Source organism: Theropithecus gelada, chromosome 15, assembly GCF_003255815.1.
Source record: "Theropithecus gelada isolate Dixy chromosome 15, Tgel_1.0, whole genome shotgun sequence".
Taxonomy (NCBI): domain Eukaryota; kingdom Metazoa; phylum Chordata; class Mammalia; order Primates; family Cercopithecidae; genus Theropithecus; species Theropithecus gelada.
Window position 1 is genome coordinate 46,432,892 of NC_037683.1, and position 24,073 is coordinate 46,456,964.

General features: G+C 49.3%; 4 protein-coding genes across 4 annotated transcripts in view; 2 read left to right on the forward strand and 2 right to left on the reverse strand.

The window, feature by feature from the left end:
• Nucleotides 1-2,932, reverse strand: part of TMEM8B (transmembrane protein 8B) — a 43,611-nt gene extending 40,679 nt beyond the window's left edge. Inside the window, exon 1 of the mRNA XM_025360425.1 lies at nt 1,349-2,932. The gene's annotated coding sequence lies outside the window, so the exon portion shown is untranslated. The remainder of the gene's footprint in view (nt 1-1,348) is intronic.
• On the forward strand, nt 1,194-3,722 carry HINT2 (histidine triad nucleotide binding protein 2). The gene is made up of 5 exons (XM_025360427.1): nt 1,194-1,773; nt 2,899-3,039; nt 3,134-3,238; nt 3,344-3,416; nt 3,537-3,722. Exons 1-5 carry the CDS (start codon nt 1,693-1,695, stop codon nt 3,626-3,628), a joined length of 492 nt encoding a protein of 163 aa, XP_025216212.1. The 5' UTR covers nt 1,194-1,692; the 3' UTR covers nt 3,629-3,722.
• Nucleotides 3,723-4,435: 713 nt separating this feature from the next.
• Nucleotides 4,436-8,597, forward strand: SPAG8 (sperm associated antigen 8). The gene is made up of 8 exons (XM_025360454.1): nt 4,436-4,575; nt 4,678-5,515; nt 5,640-5,814; nt 6,017-6,062; nt 6,146-6,260; nt 6,407-6,451; nt 6,566-7,289; nt 8,345-8,597. Exons 1-7 carry the CDS (start codon nt 4,538-4,540, stop codon nt 6,746-6,748), a joined length of 1,440 nt encoding a protein of 479 aa, XP_025216239.1. The 5' UTR covers nt 4,436-4,537; the 3' UTR covers nt 6,749-7,289; nt 8,345-8,597.
• On the reverse strand, nt 6,963-24,073 carry NPR2 (natriuretic peptide receptor 2). Its single transcript, XM_025360453.1, has 22 exons — nt 23,374-24,073; nt 22,346-22,551; nt 16,216-16,329; nt 15,787-15,922; nt 15,461-15,555; nt 15,103-15,235; nt 14,793-14,877; nt 14,184-14,304; nt 13,947-14,021; nt 13,664-13,741; nt 13,326-13,430; nt 13,130-13,201; nt 10,898-11,057; nt 10,583-10,738; nt 10,335-10,503; nt 10,030-10,176; nt 9,426-9,549; nt 9,174-9,242; nt 7,976-8,150; nt 7,806-7,904; nt 7,446-7,537; nt 6,963-7,313 (listed from the first exon to the last, which is right to left on the reverse strand). The coding sequence occupies exons 1-22, from the start codon at nt 24,038-24,040 to the stop codon at nt 7,248-7,250; spliced, it is 3,144 nt and encodes a 1,047-aa protein (XP_025216238.1). The 5' UTR covers nt 24,041-24,073; the 3' UTR covers nt 6,963-7,247.

The window sequence follows — 24,073 nt, forward strand, 5'->3', positions numbered from 1 at the left end:
AAAAAAAAAAAAAAAAAAAAAAAAAAAAAAACAATAGAGTTAGGATTACTCTATTAATACTCTATGATAAACTCATTGAAGGAAATAACAAGCAGCTAATACAAACTATATTTACATAGACTGTACAAATATGAAAAATTGATTACACATGGGTTAGTATCATATGCAATACATAGTATTACATATTGTGAAAAAATGACAGGAAACACCAGATGTTATTCATTCAACAACTACTGAGCACCTATATGTATCAGGCCATGTGTTAAAAAAAAAAAAAAAGAAAAAAAGAAAAACCAAAGAAACACAGTGGTAACTTGTTCTATGTGATGTCAGACTAAAACTTACTTAGTGTCTGAGAACATTAGTATTTTGTGACCCCACGTTTCTTATGTCAAAAATATATATTCCAGCAGTGCAAACCTGACTCACTGAAAACCCCAGGCACCGGCCCGGTGCGGTGGCTCACACCTGTAATCCCAGCACTTTGGGAGGCCGAGGCGGGAGGATCACGAGGTCAGGAGATGGAGACCATCCTGGCTAACATGGTGAAACCTCGTCTCTACTAAAAATACAAAAAAATTAGCCGGGCGTGTTGGCGGGCTCCAGTAGTCCCAGCTACTGGGGAGGCTAAGGCAGGAGAATGGCGTGAACCCGGAAAGCGGAGCTTGCAGTGAGCCGAGATCGCGTCACTGCACTCCATCCTGGGCGACAGAGCAAGACTTCGTCTCAAAAAAAAAAAAGCCAGGCACCGAGCTAACTGTATCACACACCTTTTCTGATTAGAAAAGAACAATGAATACATACTCCTTTGCTTATTATAATAGTTGTGCGGCAAGATAGGACACTCCTATCTCCGCCTGCTCAAAAAAAAAAAAACATGCAAAAACCACAGAATTTTTAACCTTTAGAGTGAATGCGTTAACAAGAACATAGAATTAAGGAAGAATTTCCCTTAGATAAGTACATTAAAATCTCCAAAATGCTCAAGGGACTAAAACTGCCCTTGTGGAGAAAATGCTGCGCATCAGCCCCGCCAGTTAAAACAAACAAGCAAAAACAAAAAAACACACCTCATCCCCGTTCACCTTTAGCCCCATCCCGGGTGGTTCTTGGAGCCAATAAGCGCCGGATGCCCCCAGAGCCCCGCCCTCCTCCTGGCCAAAGCAGCGAGAGGGTCTAAAATAGCCCTTTCTGAAGCAGGTGACGGAGCCACGCCCCCTTCCTCCCCGCGCACCAACAGGAACCAGACCTGAAGAGGACGACCCAAGAACGAAAAGCCCCACCCACTCGGGAGCCGCAACCTAGAAGCCAGGGTTGTGTATCAAATCCAACTAGGAGAAAATCCCACCTCCAGGCTCCTTAATCTTTCCAATGGAGCGGAAGTTTCGCTCACAGCGAAACTAGTTAGGGGATCCAATGGGAAAAGAACGTTCACACGGACTACAAGACGAAGCCAATGGAATGGAAAATTGTCCTCGCGTTGGTAGAAGCAGCCAATGAGATGAAAAGAGCCCGCCTCCAAAGTGGCTGCAGAGCCAATGGGGCGAATCGTGCCCAGGGGCGCGCTCCAATGGGGTAGCAGGGCTCGCCCGGCCGCCGCTACCCCGCTTCCGCGCTCCCGGACTCCCCACCCCCGGCCGGCCGCGGAGCCGAGTGCTGACCCGGGTGAGAGGTTCCCGCGGCTCTGGGAAGATGGCGGCAGTCGTGGTGCTGGCCACCGGGTTGCGCGCGGCGCGCAGAGCCGTGGCGGCCACGGGGGCGCGCGGGGGGCAGGTGAGAAGTGGCGCGGGAGCGAGTAGGGGGTCCTGCGGGCTCCGAAGCCATCCGGGGCCAGGGCTCCCGAAGGCGCGCAGAGCCGCGCAGAGGTCCTGCCTGTGGCCTCTGCCCCTCCGAGGCACAAGCTCCGGGGCTGTGCGGTGAGGTCGAACTGGTGGCTGCAGAGAACGAGCTAGTGATGATCCCCGCCCTGCGCAGGCCCGGTCGCCGAGGTCGGGACAGGGTCACTGCAGGGGCTGCCGCCTTCTTTCCACTGCCTGCAGCCCAGCTGGCCCGGTGCCCCCTGCAGGAAATGAGCTTTCTGTTCATGGAGCCAGTGCTCTGCCCTCCTCAGGCCTCTGGCCTCCTAATGAGCACTAGTGTTAACTTCTCTTCTGCACTTGCCAGAAGTGGCTGGGAGGTCAGAGAATTCATTCCCTCCCATTCTCCCCCAACGTGATGCACTGACGTCAGCCTTCTCTGAATCCCCTGGAAACTGGGACTGCCTTACCCGCAGTCCCCTGGGGCTAGGGAAGCAGAGATCACTTAGCTGAACTTTTACCTCCACTCATTCAAGGGACAAGAGTTAAAATTCAGAGTCACATGTGACACCCAGATGAGGGGTCAACTAGTGTCAAACAGGGCGATTGCATTAAAACCTAAATAAAACAGGCGACAAGGCTTAAAGATCAGAAAACAAGTAACGGAAATAAGTGGAAATGTACTAACAAGGTGAGAGTGGAAAGAGATTCAGGCCATCGTAAGAGATTATGGAAACCACCCCTTTATTTTAGAAGCTGAGAGAAGGAATTTATCTGAGGTAATTCAGTGGTGTGGTAAGATAGGAACTGAGACCAAAATCCCCAGTATCTCATTCTAGATCCTTTCCCTAAACAGTGCTATATTTCATAGACATGTGAGCAGGAATCAACTGCACTGCTGAATCCTGGATAATAATACTGCCTGTTATCTAACCAGGTCCAGCACCATCTGGCCCTACCCTTTGCTGCTGGTGCTCTGAAATTCAGGAATTTTCCTCCTGGGTGGGAACCACAAATAGGTTCTTAGAAGGACGAAGTTAACAACTACCAGATCACAGGTTCTGCCAGCTCCCTCTTTTGAATATGGTCGATCTACCTTCAGGTCCGAGGAGCTGCAGGTGCGACTGATGGGAATGAAGTGGCCAAGGCCCAACAGGCAACTCCTGGGGGAGCAGCCCCAACCATCTTCTCCCGGATCCTGGACAGGAGCCTCCCAGCTGACATTCTTTATGAGGACCAGCAGGTGGGGTGCTCTTAGGACCCATCCCCTTAGGAATGTTGTCGATACCATCCACCCTGTTGAACTAATGTGGCCTCTGGCCTGTCACTGCCCCCAGTGTCTTGTATTCCGTGATGTGGCCCCTCAGGCTCCTGTGCACTTCCTGGTCATTCCTAAGAAGCCCATTCCTCGGATTAGCCAGGCTGAAGAAGACGACCAGCAGGTGGGAAGAACAGGGCCAGGGTTTGGCTGGGAAGAGCCCTGGACCCAGCTAGAGGTCTTGCTCCCTATGAATGAAGCCACCTATGTCCCTCTGCTCTCCCTATAGCTTCTAGGACACCTACTCCTTGTGGCCAAGAAGATAGCAAAGGCTGAGGGCCTGGGAGATGGATACCGACTTGGTGAGTGACTTTTGGCCCTTGGTCCCTCACCTATGAATTCTCATTCCTACTTCTCAATATGATCTTCATTCTTTGACCTCTGCCATGATCCTGACTCCCTAACCCTAAGCTCAATTTCAGTGATCAACGATGGGAAGCTGGGTGCACAATCTGTGTATCATCTGCACATTCATGTACTTGGGGGCCGGCAGCTCCAGTGGCCTCCAGGTTGAACCTGCCAACTGACCAAAGGACACCAGACTCTGGATGCTTGGATGGAAAGGGAAAAATTGACCCTGTGATACTAATAAAACTGTTATCCTTTAATTATGCTCTCTTGTCTTTAATATAAAATTTTATACCACAAAGGGGAAAGAAAACTGATTCAGGGCTATGATGCCCCTTGACTGGTCTGAGTGAAAGACACTGAGGAGGGTCCAACCTGTGGTTAAAGGTTGCCTGCAGATATGTAAGTCTTCTTGACAAGTGGTCCACCCTAGGTCAAGCTTCTAGAAAAGTTAACAGTAGGAATGAGCCTAAATGAGTAGGAAGAAACTGAAAGCCCATCCTGGCCCTTCTTCATAGGTCAAACCAGGTTCTAAGGGGGCTTAGGAGGAGGGCTGTCAATATGAGGATCTTTTACTAGAGGAGGAGTAATCACCCAAACAAAAGCGGCTGCCTTTTCACTATTCCATGCCTCACCATTTTGCTCAAGCTAGTTTGTTTATTTTCAACCTTAACATTTGTTAAAGACCCTACTCACTTTTGAGAATGAACTAAGCAAACTAAAGGAAAGCTACTGTTGCGTCTCTGCAAACACCAAGTAGGCTGTTACCTAATGCCACAGGCCTGTGCCTGTTTACAACATATCCGCATAAAGCATCACCTTAGAAAACCGCAAAGACTGTTCTGTTCGGGCGTGGAGGGGGAGGTCTTAAGCCAGCGGAACCCTAAAACCCAGTCTGAGGCGGATTGCCGCCGGGACCGGAAAGCGGTCCTCCCTGACAGCACTAGGCTGAAGACTTCCGCCCGGCAGAGCACTTGCCTCCACCCCCACCTGCAAGTCCGCCTAGCTCTACTTCTGCGCAGGCTCCAGGAGTTGTTTGCTGTCTCTATGGCAACCCGGTAGCTGGAGTCTGAAGATGGAGACCAACGAGTCTACGGAGGGATCGCGGTCGCGGTGAGAGCCGCAGCTCTGGCTGCAGGCAGAAGGGGACGAGGAAGGTCAGCGGACTTCCTCTGCTGCGCTTTTGACAGCCTTGTCGTGTTTGCTTTCTTTCAGATCTTTAGACATACAGCCCAGCTCCGAAGGACTGGGGCCCACTTCGGAACCGTTTCCTTCTTCAGATGACAGTCCTAGGTCGGCCCTGGCAGCTGCAACCGCAGCAGCTGCAGCGGCTGCATCAGCTGCTGCAGCTACCGCAGCCTTCACCACCACCAAAGCAGCTGCATTATCTACAAAGACCCCAGCGCCCTGCTCTGAGTTCATGGAGCCATCCTCTGACCCCAGCCTTCTTGGGGAGCCCTGTGCGGGACCCAGCTTTACCCACAATATAGCCCATGGGAGTCTTGGCTTTGAGCCCGGCTATGTTTCCTGTATTGCTCAGGACCCTTGCACTACAACCGACCATAGTTCTAACTCTGACGTTGTTCCAGACTCTAGCTCTGGGCCTGTTCTTGGCTCCAGCTCAGATGCTGGCCATGGCTCTGTCTCTGGCTCTGGTCCTGGTCGTGGCTCTGTCCCTGGCTCTGGCTCTGGCTCTGGCTCTGGTCCTGGCTGTGGCTCTGTCCCTGTCTCTGGCTTTGGTCCTGGTCATGGCTCTGGCTCTCATCCTGGTCCTGCCTCTGGGCCTGGTCCAGGCACTGGCCCTGACTCTGAGCTCAGCCCCTCTATTCCTCCAGGGTTCAGAAACCTGGGGGCAGATCGAGTCCCTAACTATACCTCCGGGAGTCAGCACTGCCCCTGGGAGCCCCAGAAACAACCACCTTGGGAATTTTTGCAAGTTTTAGAACCGGGTACCCGAGGACTATGGAAACCCCCAGACATTAAAGGGAAGCCTACGATTCACTATGAAACATTGCCACGGGGCCAGTGCCTCCTCTACAACTGGGAGGAAGAGGTATTAAAGTTTTGGCCTGCTCCCTTTTCTTGAAGGCTGCCCTCAGTTTCTTAGGGGAGGCAGTAGTTCACATAAGGGTGGGTACCAGAAGGGATATTATAGTCATTCAACTTGGGATCCACAGAGAGCCACCAACCACCTGGATCAAGTCCCAAGCATGCAGGATGGCTCTGAGAGTTTTTTCTTCCGACACGGACACCGGGGACTGCTGACTATGCAACTAAAGTCACCCATGCCCCGCAGCACCACCCAGAAAGACTCCTACCAGCCACCAGGAAATGTCTATTGGCCACTTCGAGGTGTGAAATGTGAGAGAGTGTAGGCCAGAACGAGTCCAATAGTCAGAGGGAAAAAGAGGAAGGAATTTCTGGTGGCGCTGTGGATTGTCCAATGGATATAAGGGCAGAACCCCCAAGGTCTTTCTTCCTTTTCTCAAGTTAGTTTCTTCTGGGCCTCCTTCTTAACCAGACCCCACCCTGCCCACCCCCCGCCCTCTCACAGGGAAGCGTGAAGCCATGCTGGAGATGCTTCTGCAGCATCAGATCCGGTAAGGGATTGGGTAAAAGGGAAGAGGGAGGGGGAGGAGAAAAATTGGGTGAGAATGGCCTTGACACCTCTCGGGCTACATAGTAAAGAGGTACAGGCAGAACAGGAACCCACAAGGAAGCTCTTTGAGGTCGAGTCTGTGACACACCATGACTACCGAATGGAGCTGGTGCAATCAGGGACTCCTGCCCCAGCAAAGGTGAGAACCCACTCCCCACCCCCTGCCACTTGCACAGCTGGGCTCTGACAGGCTGTGGTCAAGTACCGGGCCCAGTGGTTGAGAGAGAGGGCTGAAGGCCAGGAGTTACTCAGTACCCTCCCTCACAGCCTCACGACTACCGCCAGGAGCAGCCTGAGACCTTCTGGATACAGAGGGCACCACAGCTACCGGTGTGTGAGGGTGACTAGGTATTGGGGGCAGAGCGGGGCAGGAAAGGTAGGGCAGAGTTGTTTTGTTCTGGCTTGGGGAAAGCGAGATCCATCCTCATCCTGGCACTCCTCCAGGGTGTCAGTAACATCAGGACATTGGATACACCTTTCCGGAAGAACTGCAGCTTCTCAACACCAGTACCCTTGTCTCTGGGGCAACTTTTGCCCTATGAACCTGAGAATTACCCCCACCAACTGGGAGAAATCTCTTCCCTTCCCTGTCAGAGAGGAAGGCTGGGTGGTGGAGGGGGTGAATGACTCCTGTCAGGGGTGAGGAGGGAAGTGGGATATGGAATATGGAATCTATTTCTGTCTGCACTAGAGAGGTCAGGAGGAAGTTAATTCTCACTGTACTTGAAGAGGCTTTACATAAAGGGTTCTGTCTCATCCCAAGACTGCTAATTTAGTGATTCTGTGAGTCACTGCGTGCATACCCCACAACCTTTCCTTGGGATTGCCCCATCCCACACTATGACATCAGAACTTTTTTTATTATTGTTTTATATTTGACCAAAATATTCTGGTTTAGATACAGATATTTACAGAAAGTAGGGAGGAAGGGGACCAAGCCAGAGAGGGACAGGTATATGTACAGGGCTGAGCTGCAGAGGGCTACAACTTCCATATAAGGTAGGTTTTTTGTGGCTGTTTTCCATTACATATGAAAATGTCCATTTCTGGTGTGTGCAGACATGGTGGCCACTGCCCACCCAGGTACCAGCAGCAGGAGACTGTCTGACTTGGGAAGAATGGGGGTTTACAGGAGTCCAGGAGGTCCTTTCCGCTCTCCTAAGAGCCAGTATGTTCGCATCTTTCCTTTTCCCTGGAAGTGGGAGAGTGGACAGGATTCAGATGCTTCAGCGTTAGTCCCTTTGTCTCCCTCTCTTTCCCCATGATTCCCATAATCACTTTCACCCCCCTTTCCCACGCCTCCCTCCCCATGGCCTGCCGTCACCTTCATTTCCACATCCCCCCGTAGCTCTAGCTGGAAGCATCCTAGCTCATCTAGGGCATCCTTGGTGGTAGAGGAGACATGGATCTTCAGCGCTGGGGTGGGTGGGATAGGGAGGATGATGGAAAAAGGAATCAAAGAAAAGGCAAAGAATTGGTGATACTGTATAGCACCGTGCCCGACCAACCATTCCAGGGAAGCTCCCAGATCTCCCAATGCATATCTATTAGAACCAAAATATGCCCAAGGATGCAACACTAAGGAACTGTGGTCTCTCAGATTAAGAGATTGGAGGAACTATGAAAAGAAGAAAAGGGCAAGATAAATTGAGGCCAACAGTGGGGTTGAGGGCTAGTGTCTTACCTTGACCATTAGACTCCATTCGAGAAGCAGTGTTCACTGTGTCTCCAAAAAGACAATAACGGGGCATCTTCAGGCCAACAACCCCAGCACAGACTGGCCCTATGAGAAGAAACAGGTTGGGAGAGTCTGGGAAAGGTGGAGATTAGGGCTGGAGTAAGAGTCAGCCTTACCAGTATGGACCCCTATGCGTAGCCTCAGCTGGTCATGGGGTCGGTGGCGGATGCGAAAGGAAGAAACTGCATCTAGTAATGCGAGGGCCATACGAGCAATTTCTGGTGCATGCCGTTGACCATTTCGGCCTGGGAGGCCAGATACCACCATGTAAGCATCCCCAATCGTCTCCACCTGATTGAGAGGGGGATTAAAAGGTCACCTCTATTTGTATCCATGGGGATGGGAAAGAGTAGAGGGAGACAAGCTGGACATCATCCTGACATCCCCGAGGCCAGAATATTGACTAGAAAATAAGTGCCATGGTCCTGAGAGTCTAGGGGAGATGAGATGTCAAGGGAATCTTTAAGTCCTCTTTCTCCACCCAGCACCTGGTGAATACTCAGTACACATTTGCTGAATGAATGAACACCCTGTCTGCAGCAGGACATGGACAAATGGGCTCTGCCATCAGGAAATGGGAAGCAAGACAACAGGCTAAACTCAAGAGGACAGAGGCTGGTAAGGAGGTAAAGCAGGCCCAGTGAAATGACCAGACAGCCCAAACTGTCAGGAGGAAAGCAGGCATTTGATGCTGGTAATTGTACCAAAGGTATGTAAGAGAATGAATGTCATTGTTCTGCCACATGCCAAACAATGTTAGGCACTTTCTATACAACAAATCTATTATTCCCATCTTACAGATAAAACAACTGAGGCTCAGGGAGATTCTGTTACTTACCTATAAGGCCACATAGTTAGTAACAAGTCAATATTCAAATTCAGATGATTTTTACTCCCAAGGACAATAAATCCAACTCAATGACTTCAACAAAAAGTTTTACTTTTTAAAATATATTTTCCCTCACCCCACTAAATCAGTCTGGACCCACATCCTATATGATTCTTCCATGTCTGGAGAGGACTGGAGAGAAATGCTGGATTGGCTGTATTTATACTCCAGGGAGATAGGAGCTAAATCTCATGATGGTTCTAATTAGGGAAGCCAAAGGATTCACAAGAAATTCGACTGGAGTGTACAATGACAGTGCTGGAGCTACATCTGTTTACAAAGTATACTCCAGCACCAGGATGCTGGGGCCCCTGGAGGGAAAGCTGATCATCGGGTGGGTAAGGTGTGTGGGGTTCAGGGAGACTGGCTTTCAAAGGGGGTCTCTATTAAAGAGTCTTCTATTGAAGAGCCACCCCAGCTCTCACCTTGTAGACATCAAAGTTGTCAATTATGGCATCAAAGCAGGTATACAGGTCATTAAGAAGTGTCACTACCTAAAAGGGATAGAAAAGCAGAGGCCCTGAAACTTGTACCCAACTTTCTAAGAATTCTTAACCCACGAGCCATCACAAGATGTGGGAACTCTAGAACAAACTCATCTTCCCTGTTATCAATGAGGCTTCCCCAGGTCCCTACCCACCCGACCCCACCCGCTACCTCTCACCCATGGCTCTCACCTGCATGGGGGTGCTCTCTGCTGACAATGCTGTGAAGCCAACAATGTCACTGAAGTAGATGGTAACACTGTCAAAGGCCTCAGCCTGTACAGTCTCTCCCCGTTTTAACTGCTCTGCCACTGAACTAGGAAGCAAGGGTGCTGTGTGAGCCAAACTCCAAGAGAGTAGGAGCAGAAGAGAGAGGGAAGGTGCATGTGGCTGCAGCAGATATGAGCTGAAACAAGAAAGCTGGGCTTTGCAAGTGGGAGGGAGGAAAGTGGCTGGGAAGACATTACAGTCAAATGCAAGGTAAGGCGCACAAGTGGCAGGGGCTTTTGAGGAGATCCCTGTGCATGGGAGCTGTCTCAAGTTGGGACTGTTTTACATACACTTGCTGAAGCAAGGGCATGGTAGAGCAGTGTTGTAAGAAGGGATGGGAAGCCAGTAAGAAGGCAGCACAGCTGATGCAAAGACAGAATGACAGCAAAAAATCTATAGCCAGGGGGACTCCCTGTGGCCAGCAGCGTTCTGAGGGTCGGGAGGCGAGTTCGCAGGTGCCTGATGAGGCAGAGCCCAACAGAGCAGAATCCCAAAGGAAAATTCAGGAAGGGGGACAAAGTCTCACTGGGGTAGAATTTGGTAGAGCAGAGCCTCAGCCTTGCGTTTTTCCTCCAGATAGGCCTGTGTGCGTTCCTCCACCAGCTTCTCCAGGTTATTGGCATACTGTTCCATGCGCAGCAGGAGATTGTCCAATATGCTGGTGCCACCCTCCCTGTGGGGAGGCCAGGATATGGCACTTGCTCTAAGATTCCGAAGACTCCCAGGACTTCCTATCCAACCCACCCTCTGGTCCCACCTGCCCCACTTCATGCACTAGGACTAATGAGGCTTCTATCCCTGGGAAGCCCCTGCCCTATAATGCCCTCTCACTTGTTAAAGCGTCGAATGAAGCCCTTAATCTGTCCAAAGTCTGGCCGCTCAGCTGGGTCCTGAGCCCAACATCGCTCCATCAGCAAAACTAGCTCTTCATTCAGCTGGGTCCGGTCAATGCTTGGTCGGAAATATGGCCGCTGACCATTCCGTACCTTCTGGACAATCTCTGAGGGTGATCAAAGGTTTGGATGAGGAACTGAGTTCCCCCAGGAAGAAGAGGCTGTGGGTAGTGGATTGACTCTTACCTTTGGGGCTGAGGTCCAGGCCCTCCAAGTAGAAAGGACCACTGCGAAGTGCTATCTCCTGCAGGATGATCCCAAAGCTATAGACATCAGCCTTCTGCATGCCTGTGGTTGGCAAGGGGTTCCCACTGAGCAGTTCTGGGGCAGTCCACAGCTTCTCTGAAAAGAGGAAACAGGCTGGCCAGGTCCCCCAAAATGGGGTACCCCCAAGCCCACCTGGGCTCATCCCTATATTACTGTCACTCCACCTCCTTCTCCCACCATCCCTAGGTGGAAAGAGCAGCAATATATAAAGTGGGTTGTGGGGGTGGGCCTCACTGGCATAGAGGGCATGGCTGTCATCAGGTTCAGCAGTTGATCGGAAGCTGGCCAGGCCATAGTCTGTGATTTTGAGCACAAAACGACTATCCACCACACAGTTGGAGGACTTGAGACTCCCATGCGATGAAATAATGCTGTTGTGGAGAAAGGCCATGCCCTGCAAGGTACAGATCAAGTCATGGGACTAGATCATATCTGGCTTAGAATACCCTCTCTCCATGAGATGGGCGCTGGCTAGCTGTCTACAGATCTTAGGTCCACAAAAATAATAAGCTGATTTTGGAAGGCATCCTTTGCAGCTTCCACCCAAGGAAGCAGGAAGAACAGAAGAGTCATCTCTTCCTGGTATCATAAGCAGGACACAGGCACCCAGCCACCAGGGACAGGGAAAATGCTTAAAAAGATGGATAAGTGGAGCTACCAGTGACTACCCTGGAAAGGGCAGTCAATCTTGATTAGTGAAGAGAACAGAACTTGGGTGAAGACCAAAATGATATGACACCCATGGTGGCCTCAGATACCTGGCTACTAATTAGAAAGACATGACTTGAGACCTAGGTATCAAGAGTAGCTGGATATACCAAGGAAGACCAGTTGTAAACTTTAATGCATAACCATGTGTAGGTGGGCAAGTCCGGGTAGAGGAGGAATAAGATCTACTAGAGGGAATGCTGGATCAGAGAGAAAGTACAGAACATCATAAATCAGAAAAACCTGGAAAATGGACAAAATCTGCTAAGCCAGTGCAGAAGCCTAAAACTGCTGGCTCCGTGGGTCCACAGAGGGAAGAACATTTGCCTCTGAAGAGCTGAAAGACGGCCTTAAAGGCCGGGCTCAGTGGCTCACGCCTGTAATCCCAGCACTTTGGGAGGCCAAGGCTGGCAGATTGCTTGAGCCCAGCAGTTCAAGACGAGCCTGGGCAACATGGCGAAACCCCATCTCTACCAAAAATACAAAAGTGAGCTGGGCACGGCAGCACACGCTGTGGTTCCAGCTACTCAGGAGGCTAAGGTGGGAGAATCACTTGAGCCCAGGAGGTCAAGGCTGCAGTGAGCAGTGATCTAGCCACTACACTGTAGCCTGGGCAACAGAATAAGACCCAGTCTCAGGGAAAAAAAAAAAGTCTTAATGATGCTCCCCAAAAATGAAACCCTAGGAGCCACCCAAGTCAGTTCAGGTGAGACAGAAAGAGGATACAAGGTTCAATATGCTAATGAAAAACATTTCTGTCTAAATGTTTAGCTCTGGACTTAATTCATAACTCTAATGTCTAATCTCTAATCTCTATGAACTCTTCCTTTTTATTTCTTTTGGTATCAACAAAACTTTTGGGAATCTCTGAAGTTGTGAATTTACTTGTGTGGAAACTGTGCAAAGGATGCCTTCAAAAATCACAGGATTAGGCTTCTGGCTTTGTTGTAAATCACTTTTCCATCAAATCACTATTCTCTCAAGAGTCGTGTTTTTCTTATATGTATCATCACACCTCTAAGTTGAGCATGACATTGGCTTTCCTAATATTTTATCTCTCACTTGATAGCAAATTTTCACACACAAAAAAATACTTTTTAAATAATTTCATGAGAAGTTAGCAGAAAACCAAAGCTAGCTTCAAATACAGCATGGGGTGATCCACTGGGATGCTCACTGGCTATGAGACTTATTTCAGAAAACCTGTCCAACTCATGCAAGATTCTATTTTATGTTCCACAAATCCATGAACCTCTGAGTCATTTGAATATAGCTGAAACCTAGTATAACAGAAGAGTACCAAAGGTTTTTAATACACTCTTCCTTGGTTTCTCTTAGTTCTACTAGTAAAAGTTCCTTTTTTAAATTTCAGTTTTCTGAACAAAAGGGCAGACATGCCCAAATATTGGTCAGAGAGTAAAATAATGAGAGGAAATATAGGAGATAAATATGTTCAGAGACCCCACTCATTTTATGAGCTCTTCGAGGTAAAAGAGATGATGGAAAGAGACCTGAGATATTTAAGACAGAAAGACAGAAACTCTCTACAGGGACAGGACTCCTTGTGGCAGGTAAAACTCACTCTCCCAGTTATGAGTCCCAGACTCCTTATTTACCCATTATTCCCCCCCCCCCATGGGAATAAGGGGAGATGAGAGAACAGGACTTTCAGAGGACTAGAAGGAGAAAAACCACAATCAAAGAACAGTGGAAGTGATTTAAAAGTGGATGAACTTTTAAGGAGTGGGGAAGACTCACCTTAACAAGGTCATTAATGAGTGAATAACGAAACATCCAGTCCAAGTTGATGCTGTCATTTTCTAGAATATCCTGGTAAGTGACATGGAATAGATTGTCTGTCCTGGTCCCACTAGCTATCACCTGACATAGAGTCAGTATAATTTTGGGTCTATCCTCCCCACCCCTGCCATAATCTCCTACACCTATCTCTCACCTGTAAACTCCCACGAGGACAATATTCAGTGACAATGCAAATGTTAGGAGGGTCTATGCAGGCGCCAATGAAGCGAGTGAGGTGGTTGAACTGAACATCTCTCATCTGGCAGAAAAAAAAACAATGGGAAGGATAAGAACATTGGAAGAGTTAAAAATTAGATACAGAAACTTACCACTACATACGAGGACCTTTCTCTTAGTTGTATCTACAATTTTAAAATCATTTATAAATCAACCCCTTGCCCGTCTAGCCAATTTTACTATTTCGTAGTTTTCCCCACTCCTCTTCCCCATCCCTGTTTACCCCTCACCCTCAACCCATCCTCCGTTACATACATGTTTGAGTTCGAACAGAACCTGCCGGGTCAGCTCAATGCGCTTCTTATTCACGTGTTTGATGGCGACAACATTTCCCTGATGGTGGGAGTGAAAGGGGAAAGGAAAATGAATATCAGAAGTTCTGGGTGCAAGGAAATGCTAGAGAGCAGTGGAAGCATCCAGGAGCTCAGCTGGGCACAGAGAGGGGGGTATGAGGGGCAGAGGTGCAGGGGCAGAGGTGGCAGATGGGGATGAGAAAGGATGAAATGGTGGGGACCAGAACAAGCAGATGACTGTTCACCTTGAAGTGACCGGTGTTGGCAAAGATCTGGTATTTCCCATGGGCTGTCATGAGCGAGCCGTAACTGGATCCCCGCTGGGGCCAAGGGCAACATGGAGGCGGAAGGATGAAAGGAACATTAGATGATGGTGGTAGTGCAGGGGCTATCATTACAAGCCAATGTGCTGGGAGAGATCCAGGGTAACAAGGGACAGGAACTCAGAGGGAGGCAGAGGGACAGCTGAGACAAGGGCTCACCAGCGACAGTGTGAGGCGACTGCCTGCACCTTTGTGATAACGCTCTGAGTTGCCAAACTGCAGTTCTTCCCAGCGAATGCGCCACAACATGCTAGCCAGCTCCTTCTCCAGCATCAGCTTTCTGTAAGGACTGCACACCTCAGTTGACTGGCAAGCCAAATCCTGCCACCCCCAAGCCAACAGCGGGGTTGCAGGGGCTTCCCTGCAGCTCCTGAAGCTGCAACTGTTACACCTAAGAGACAGGGCTGGAAGATGAGGCTGCATTCTCGGCATATCTGGCACATGCCCTATGCTCACTAACAAACACAGAGATTGGGGGTGAAAGTTCTTTCCTAAAAGAAGACCAATGGAAAATTCACCTTTGATCTTAACCCCACTGAAAAACACTAGTTAGTATATCCAGTCTAGAACCAAAAGTGGAACAAACACCTAGGCTAAAAGACAACTAAAGAGAGAGACTAGAGAGGAAGACACTGTTGGATCTAAGAAACAACCAGCAAATTAAGAAACCTGCTACCCTATCCCACATTATAGTGACCACCTGGCTTCAGCCAGAGGCTGTGTGGCAGTGGGGGTAGGGAGTAGGTCAGCGGGAAACACAGAACTCACCGGAAAATTAGGAAGCTGGAAACACCAAACATGATGAAGGTGATTCCTGTGCCCAGAGCCACAATTGCCAGAGTTGAAAGTGGAGCTGAAGGGGAGATAGAGACCCTGAGGAAGACTGTGTGTGGACTTGGCAGAATGGAGAATGGGGTGCATAGGTGCATAGACAGATTCCTTGGGAGTAGGAAGAAATGAGGGAGGGATGCAGACGTAAAGGCAGAAGCACAGTTAAGAGTGGAGGGTCAGTGAGGGTGGAGACCACGAATGGAAAGCAAAGGGAGGAAGGCTGCTCCCAGTCCCTGCACACACCCACTTTTATCACAGGATGGGTCGTCCAAGTCAAAGGCACAGGGGGGATTGTCCGAGGGAGGAGCCCCCTTCACCCAGGGAATAGGCCGTCCCGTCCACCAAATCTGCTTCTCAGCTCCCGAGTAGTGGGCTGCAGGCTGTAAGGAAGCAAAAAGCTGGGCCCACAGGCCTACTCCCACCAGCCTCCTCCCCAGACCCCAGCTGTTTTGCTGCTTTTCTCCCCAGCCTACCACCCAGCCAGGATGCAGCACCAGCAGATAAAACAAGTCCCTCCTCTAGTACTTTTGGTTCTGCCCCCACTGAACCCTTGAAAGCTGAATTTTACAAGGCCACACTCTCTTCCCTGCCTCCTCCCCCATCACCTGAAAGTCCCCAGAATCCAGGTCTCCCATGGCCCACAGGACAAAGTCAGTCTCCCGGTCATTGTTCTTGTCCATGACAACCAGTCCAGTTACACCTAAGATAGAAAAGAGTGTCCTTACTGTGAGTTCTACCCTGGGCTCCTCTCCCACTCACCCATGCCTACGGCTCCCTCAGAGTCTGCCCCTCCCTGATCTTGAGGTGTGGGCACCTCTGCCACATTCACTAACCCCCACTAAAGCTGTGGTGACCCTGACATCTGTTTCATCTTCAGCCCACTCTATTCCTGACGTCAGCCCTCAGACCCCCATCGACCCCTCTTCATTACCATGGTATCTTCGTCCCTGCATCTTCTCCACAATTCGAAGTCCATCCTCCCGGGTGCCTCCTTCCTGTATTGTCTCGTTCAGGACTTCAGCATATAGCAGGATCCCATCATAGAAACAGCCAGCGATGAGGTTCATCTGGGGGTGGCAACTTCAGCAGTACTCTCCAAATGTCCTGCAAGGCCCCTTGCCCACTCTCTGGGGTCTCCCTTCTACCTAGTCTCTCTACTGGTTTGCTTTCTTCCCTCCTCTCATTCCTAAAGTGCCATCCCTTCCTAACTACTCCCTAGAGCAGAAGGAAAAGTCCTGGATGGAAGTGGATACCCCCCAAAGTTGGGCTTGCTCCACAGCCAAGACTTGATGCTGAGTTTGGGAGAGAAGCCCTTCCCCAAAGCCTGGTCTGACTCTCAGGAAGGGAGAGATCTACTTACCAGGGAAGGGCCCAGCTCCACACCAAAGTCTTCCCGGGCTCTTATCAGCAGACGATTCTGGAATTCCTGATACTCAGGATTTGGGGGTTCTCGGTATGTGATCACCAATACAGTCTGTACCAGCAGCATATGGGGAAGAGTGAACAGGATTCAAGATAGGCATTAGGGGAAGAGAAGATGCAGGACAGGGAAACTTGGTAAAATATACACAATATAAAATATACACGGGTGTGTCTGAAGGCTTTGAAAGGGCTACTAACCTCTGTGTGTGTGTGTGTGTGTGTGTGTGTGTGTTGTGTTTCATACATCTGGGAAGAGGGAGTGGCACTCCTCCTGAAAGGTAGATAGGACTGGTTCTGGGAAGGTGGAAACTGGCAAATAATAGTCAACCCCATCCCCAAAGCCCAGCCCAACATCTTCCAGAGCTCCTTTCCAGCATCCACGTTCCCGCCAGGCCACCACAGCTCACACTGCTCCTCTGTCCCATGTTTTCTGGGTATCTGCTCATGACTAAGGACAACACCCACCAACAGCTCCTCTCTGAGGTGTTAATCACTGTTAATGTCATCAGTAAAATACATTGTCATTGGGCCACTTGAACACAGTGTCTCTGCCCAGTGAATTAAGAGAGATTTCAGGCCCTATGACAACTGAGGGAAATCCTTTGAGACAGTTATTCTACCTGTGAAGAGCTGTGTGCTCATCCATTTAACATGTGTGGAACACCTACCACAAACAGCACTGTCCTGCTCACTGAGTAACAGATGTGTCACAGTCACATGCCCACACATATTTCACAGGTAAGCAAATGACACGTGATCTCAGCCATGCACACATCTCACTGGAGCATGAGTCAGCATCTCTGTCTCTCACCGAAGTGCCTGCTTGGCTCCCATTAGTCTCATACGTTTCTCCTGCCTGAGCTGCTGGACCTCCCAGCCTCAGGCCCTGCCTCAGGCCACATAGTCACTGAGACCAACCTCTGCTCCAACAGGAAACTGGCATCACAACTTCAAGGAAAGACTTCAGTTCAATATATTTTGTGAAACGTGACTTTGTGAAATGATAATTTAAAATCTGGTCATTTCTCCCAGTTTTGTTTATTCTTGTCGTAGAAAGTACACATGGATCATAGAGGTACGCTGCACTAGACACATCACATATGGCCTATTATGTATCAATTCATTTCAGATAGGAAATAATAAAGTCTATTTCTAATATGCATTCATTACATTAGACTGCAGCTTGCCTCAAGATATCATTATTCTTACTAGAGCATTTGGCTCCCTGATTACACACTTCTAATATTCTCCCAGTCTCAGGTAGAAATTTTTTAAAAAGACAAGGGAGGCCGGGCACAGTGGCTCACGCCTGTAATCCCAGCACTTTGGGAGGCTGAGGTGGGCAGATCACCTGAGGTCGGGAGTTCGAGACCAGCCTGACCAACATGGAGAAACTCCGTCTCTACTAAAAATACAAAAATTAGCCGGGCGTGGTGGCACATGCCTGTAATCCCAGTTACTCGGGAGGTTGAGGCAGGAGAATCACTTGAACCTGGGGGGCGGAGGTTGTGGTGAGCCAAGATCATGCCGTTACACTCCAGCCTGGGCAACAAGAGCGAAAAAAAAAAAAAAAGACAAGGGAACTGAGGAAAGGGTTGAAACAGTTCATTCAGTAGCACCTGTTCCAAGAATTAAAGAAAGAGGTAGAATATTTTTGACAAGCAATATAAAACGTTAGGAAAAGGCAGGGCGCGGTGGCTCACGCCTATAATCCCAGCACTTTGGGAGGCCAAGGTGGGCAGATCACGAGGTCAGGAGATCGAGATCATCCTGGCTAACACGGTGAAACCCCATCTCTACTAAAAATACAAAAAATTAGCTGGGCATGGTGGCGGGCGCCTGTAGTCCCAGCTACTCGGGAGACTGAGGCACAAGAATGGTGTGAACCCGGGAGGCAGAGCTTGCAGTGACCCAAGATCGCGCCACTGCACTCCAGCCTGGGCAACAGCGAGAGTCCATATCAAAAAAAAAAAAAAAAAAGTCAGGAAAAGAGCGAGAAAAGATCAGGTTCAACACAATTTATATTTCAATAAAGGCCGATGAAAAGTTTTTAACATACTTTTAACACAATTCTCTAGGTTGGCTGGTTTGCTAGGCTAGCAGTTATCAAACTTTTTGGTCTCATAATCACTTTGCACTCTTAAAAATTATTAAGGACCCTCAAATAAAGTTTATTTATGTGGACTATATCTATCAGTATTGACCATCTTAGAAATTAAAACTGATAAATTTTGAAAATGCAAGAACACACAAGTACACCTTCTATAGCTGTCCAAGTGATGACATCATCATGCCATGTAACTTCTGGAAAACTTCACTACACAATCACAAAAGAACAAGCATGACAGGCAGATAAGATCTTAGTATTATTTTTAAATAGTTTTGACCCCATGGTCCCCCTAAACTGCTATGCTAGAACTGTTTTTGCTGTGGTTACTAGTTATAGTTGTATAGTACCAAAAGACAAAAATGAAAAAACAAACCAAAAAACCCCAACCTCAAACAGTTTCTGGGCTTGCTCAGGGGCTTGAGATTGTTTAGATTGTTTAGGATAATTGTGTCTCATTTCACAGTGGACCCCAGGTGGAAAAAACAAGCAAAGGCCACCACAAACGGGTGCAGTGGTGGGTGGGTGCCAGCAACACACCTAGGAAATGTGCACCATCAGGAGGCACCTGCCTCTACCTGCGGACCCGCCCACTGAGACCTGCCCTGGCCACGGCAGGAGGGTGGTCAATGGTGGCCTGACAAGACGAGTGATCTCCAAGCCCTTGGTTTGGTGCTTTCTTCCATTCTTGCCACTGGTGCTCCCTGCATGTAACCCAATCTCATGCTGGTCATGTAGGTTATGACCTATGCCTGGGTTTCTAACCCTGCAGTCCTCCATTGACCAGCCTGGGCCTCTGGATCCTCAGAGCCTGGTCATTGCTTATTTAGTTCCACTCAATCTTTTCTTCCCTATCCTGGTTGATCACCTAGTTTACATTACTTGCCAGCTCTACTCCTGTCTAGATGAATCCCTCATCCTATCCCCCTCTCCCCAACACACACCTAATTCAATTCAGCAAATATGTATTAAACACCTACTACATACTAGACATATGGAATATGAAGATGAGCATGATCCCTGCCCTGGAGCAGCTAGATCTAAATGGGACAGAAAAATCGTATCAACATACTTGATTTCAAAGCTCTCTCCCCAGTAGCCAGTATCAATACAGCATGAGCTAGGGCCTTTCCTTGAGCATGATACCCTCCTGGAAAAGCTGTGGGCATCTGTGTCAAGGCCTCCTTTCCTCTATTGCCACCTTTTCCAGGCTGGCCTGGTCTGGGACCTCAGAGGGCCAGTGTCTCTGGGAGAAGGGCTCTGTGCTCTTTCATCCTTGCTTGGCTGGAGCTAACTGCCCAACTTCCCTCAGCCCCTCCCCTGCTTCCACACTGGAAGGTGGGGGGGAGAGGCGGGGCACCTCATCACCCCTCAGCCCCACCTAGCCAAAGCCTTGACCTTCCTGTCAGCATATTCCTGGCTGCCTAGTTCCCTTCGCTTGTGTTGCAGCAAAGGCTCCCTCTTTATTTCTGTCTGAATAATGCCCACAGTGAGGGGGAGAACTGAGAGTTAATTGATATAACTGATTATTGGATGACTAGATCCCTCCTCTCCCTACCCTTAATGCTGGGGACCCTTGGCTGGCCAATAATTCTCACAGAAGAAAGCGAGGCTTTTCTTCCACAAATAGAATACAGCCAGCAAGGCGCAGTGGCTCATGCCTGTAATCCCAGCACTTTGAGAGGCCAAGGCAAGAAGATCATTTGAGTCCAGGAATTTGAGACCAGCCTGGGCAATATGACAAGACCCCATCTCCACAAAAAATAAAAAATTAGATGGGTGTGGTGGCATATGCCTGTAGTCCCAGCAACTCGGGAGGCTGAGGTGGGAGGATTGCTTCAGGCTGGAAGGTCAAGACTGCAGTGAGCAGCTGTGATCACACCACTGAACTCCAACCTGGGCAACGGAGTTGACTCAAAAAGAAAAAGGATATCACCAGGAAGGTTATGGAGTACTCCCATCTGAGAGGGCCACAGATCTTCTGAAGTCCACACCAGCTGAGGTATAATCCCCTTGTTCTTCTCTTCATAGCACTCTATTCCTTTCCCCTTTATGTTTTAGTAACACATCACAATATGTTTCTACATTTGTATTTATTTGCTTACTTGTTTACTGCCTGCCCATCCTACCAAATGTAAACTCCAAAAAGGCAGGAGCTAAGTCTGGTATGCTCTCTCTTGTATGCCAGTACCTAGCACAGTGACTGGACATGATAGGTGCTCAGTAAATACTAATGAAATGAGTCAGCCTTCAAATAAATCAAACACTGACTGAATAATATGGTTAGTTCTATCATAGATGGAGTTAAGCAAAAGAGTAGGAAATTCAGTCCCACTTAGGGATTCTGGGATCATTTCCTAGAAGGGAAAATAACTGGTATGAATCTTAAAGAATATGGAAGCATTACCCAGACAAAGGTGAGAAGATTGTTTTAGGAAAACATTATAGCATAAACAAAACCTGTCCTGCCACTGCCCATATTCAAGTGTGACAGTCACAGACTCATTCTCAGGCATGTAAACAGCTATGTCATCCACAGTCAGACACACACTCGTCAGTCGCAACCAAATATATAATCACAGCCACATAAAACCTTACTCACTGGAGAAGAATGGCCACCCAGGTCCAGCCCTTATACACAGCTACTTAGGACCAAATAATCCCAGAGTTTAAAGGACCTTAAGGTTATCCCATAAGCCACCTCCCATCCTTCTTGGTAAAAAGGAGGGATATGGATAAATACATGGGAAAACTTATATGAGGGAAGGAAGAGCATTCCAGACAAAAGGAAAAAGAACATAAAGGCATAGGGGCAGGAAGGCCCTGGGGTTGGGGGAACTCAGAGAGGCCTGGTGGTTTGCAGTTCTCAGCATGAGGGTACCAGGAGGTAAAACTGAAAAAGTGGTTTCAGAACAGACTGCAGAAGGTCTTAAATGTCACAATAAGGAGTCGGGATTTTATTCTCTAGAACACAAGTCACTGAAAGTTTTGAGCAGGAGTGAAATGAACAGAGTCATGCCAACATTCCCCACAAATTTTCTGAAATCTGAAATGCATTTCTTTCTATTCCTGCCATCATCACACTAGTTCAAGCATATCACCTCACCCCCTTCTAACCTGTTACAGTTGGTCTCACTGCCCCAGGTCTCCCTCTCTTCTAATCCTGAATTCTGTCACTACTGTATATTTATCTCCACACACACACACACACACACACACACACACACAAAGTCAAGGACCCCAAATTCAAGTCCTAGTGCATTAAGACTTAGAGCTCTCCTTAATCTGATTATACCTTTGCAACTTTATTTCCTGTATCTCCTTTAAGTGAACCCCTCATTCTTGTCAGGTCAGTATCTTCCTGGTCTCTCAAACACGCCCATTCCTATCTTTTTCTCTTTGCTCAGGATGCCTGGATCTCCTCTCCCACTCTAACTATGAATATGACATCTATCATTAAAGTCACAATACGGTCTCACTTTCTGTATAAAAGTTTTCCCTAAACACAGCCCACATTGACTCTTCCTCCTCTGAGCCACTAAAGTTCTTAGTGTCTGTTCCAGGACACATAATCATACCCTTTCTCAAACTTTGTCTAACTGTACCAGAACGATGCCTCACCTCTCCATAAAGAGTGGAAGCCCACCCAAGGGTTAGGATCAAATCTTTTCCTGAACTTTTCTCCCCCACAATATAGCCTACTACTGGCACTTAGGAAAGTCAGTGTTTTAGGATTTTGGAGGCAGCCAAAGTCAGTCTTGGCAGCAAGCACACTAAGGGTCACAAAAGTAGAGAAGTAAGAAAGGGTGACACTAGACTCAGAACGCCTCTGTTCATTTTACTCCTGTGGCTCACAATTCCTCCCTGGTTCGTAGGGTTTCTGTGGGGTCTTGTGAGAGATAGGGAATTTCCAACGAAGCACCTCTTCCCCCTCCTCCTTCAGATTTGGCTCAAATGATACCTGAAAGGCCTCTCTGAGGGCCTGGGCCTGTTCCCGGGTGCGATTGTCCTGCCAGGGCCGGCCTGTAGCACGTGTGGGGCCTGCACGGAGACTCTCCCCAAAGACATCCAGGTAAAAGAAGACATAATCCCCATTGGTCAGATTCTCCCTCTGGGCCTGAAGCAGGATCTCATGCAGCATCTCCAGAGGGCCGCAGATATACACAACTGGGAGCAGGTACATGACAGAGGAGCACCCTGAGAAAGTATCCAGGTCCCCCACACAGCCCCCTCTCTGAATCACTGGGATGTCCCTCTTCAGCAAGAAAGAGAGTGCCCTAACCTATCAACCCCAAAGCAGATGCTCCACAGCCTGCACCCCTTGGAGTCCACCATAAGTACCCTGGGACCATATGGACCATCTGGCAGAAGTCAGAGCCTGTCCAGACCCCAGAGGAAGGGAGCTGTCACTCTCAAGCCCCTCCCTTTCCCAGAGCTTCCCTTGCTGCTCCCCACCCAACCTGCCTCACTCCCTGACTCTTCCCTGCCCTTCCCTGGGCTCAAAGGCACTGACAGCACAGATTTCTCAGTATGAGCTTTACCTGTCTTTCCCAAATCTGCTGAGCCTTGAGCCCGTTCATGGAGCCCTCATTATTTTTACACCACCAAGTGGTCTTGGCTCCCAGTCTGGGTGGTAGCTCTGATCACAGACAGGGCACATTTCAGAGTGGCCATCAATCACATTCACTACTCTAGGGCGCACACATTGCTCCTGAAGCTTAATATCCCCTCATTTTCACATTCCACCTTGATACAAGCTTCACCCCTCATGCTCTCTTTTGCCTTGTTTGCATCTGCTTAGGGTGTTCACGAGCTCCCATCATGAAGCCTTGGCCCTCTCACAGGTGCTCTGTCCATGTGTGCTTCTTGATCCCAACCACCACATACAGCTGCTCAATGCTTATCTCCATCTACAGTTCCCCAGTGCTGAGCTTTAAGGACACAGCGACCCTCCTCCCCTGACCCTAAAATAGCCCGGGCCACACTCACTGCGCCCGTTGGCCCGGATGAAGTGGGTGGCCTGCTCAGGGCCCCCTGGCTCTCGGGCATACACCTGGTGCTGCACACTGAGGTTGCTGCCCTGCAGGGCCTCAAAGACGCCCTCGATGGTGAAGTAGTGAGGCCGGTCATCTGTGCGAGCATCCAGGTACAGCAAGGCAGCACGGGCAGTCCAATTGAAGTGCCCGTGTAGTGTCACCACAAACTCACCCAGCTTGGGAGCAGAGGGGCCAGTGCGAACCAGGGTACGATAATGGTCATTCTTAGCCGAAAAACCAGAGGCCACAGCACCCGCAGTCAGCAAGGGAAGGCGCCAATGGGAGGCAAAGCGGGCCACAGAGGCAGCAGGGTACACGCAACCAGGGCCTAACAGCAGGTCAGGGTCATGGTACAGCTTGAGATCCACAGCGCTCAGTGGTGCCAGGTACTCAGAGCAGGCGCCTTCCAGTTCGGAGCTGACAAACCGCAGGTCCACGGGCAGTGCCCGGCCCAGCGCCTCCACAGCTAGTGCCACAGCGGGTCCCACCCGTGGCCAGGCCCAGGCATAGCTCAGGTTGTGTTCTGGCAGCACCACCGCCAGCGTCAAGTTCCGCGCCCCGGGAGGACGCACCCCACCTGCCAGGGCTGCCACCAACAGCAGGAGTGATGGCAGCGCCATGGGGATAAAGCAGCAGCCCCACCGCCCCCAGAA

What these genes read in the sequence shown, in the direction of transcription:
- HINT2 (XM_025360427.1), top strand. Translation starts at nt 1,693, where the DNA reads ATGGCGGCAGTCGTGGTGCTGGCCACCGGGTTGCGCGCGGCGCGCAGA. An exon ending in TTCTTTATGAGGACCAGCAG is followed by an intron (nt 3,040 to 3,133) that starts GTGGGGTGCTCT and finishes CACTGCCCCCAG; the next exon opens with TGTCTTGTATTCCGTGATGT. An exon ending in CTGAAGAAGACGACCAGCAG is followed by an intron (nt 3,239 to 3,343) that starts GTGGGAAGAACA and finishes CTCTCCCTATAG; the next exon opens with CTTCTAGGACACCTACTCCT.
- SPAG8 (XM_025360454.1), top strand. Translation starts at nt 4,538, where the DNA reads ATGGAGACCAACGAGTCTACGGAGGGATCGCGGTCGCG. An exon ending in TGTCTATTGGCCACTTCGAG is followed by an intron (nt 5,815 to 6,016) that starts GTGTGAAATGTG and finishes GCCCTCTCACAG; the next exon opens with GGAAGCGTGAAGCCATGCTG. An exon ending in CTTCTGCAGCATCAGATCCG is followed by an intron (nt 6,063 to 6,145) that starts GTAAGGGATTGG and finishes CGGGCTACATAG; the next exon opens with TAAAGAGGTACAGGCAGAAC.
- NPR2 (XM_025360453.1), bottom strand. Translation starts at nt 24,040, where the DNA reads ATGGCGCTGCCATCACTCCTGCTGTTGGTGGCAGCCCTGGCAGGTGGG. An exon ending in CGACCCATCCTGTGATAAAA is followed by an intron (nt 14,878 to 15,102) that starts GTGGGTGTGTGC and finishes TCTCCCCTTCAG; the next exon opens with CTCCACTTTCAACTCTGGCA. An exon ending in ACGCATAGGGGTCCATACTG is followed by an intron (nt 7,905 to 7,975) that starts GTAAGGCTGACT and finishes TTCTTCTCATAG; the next exon opens with GGCCAGTCTGTGCTGGGGTT.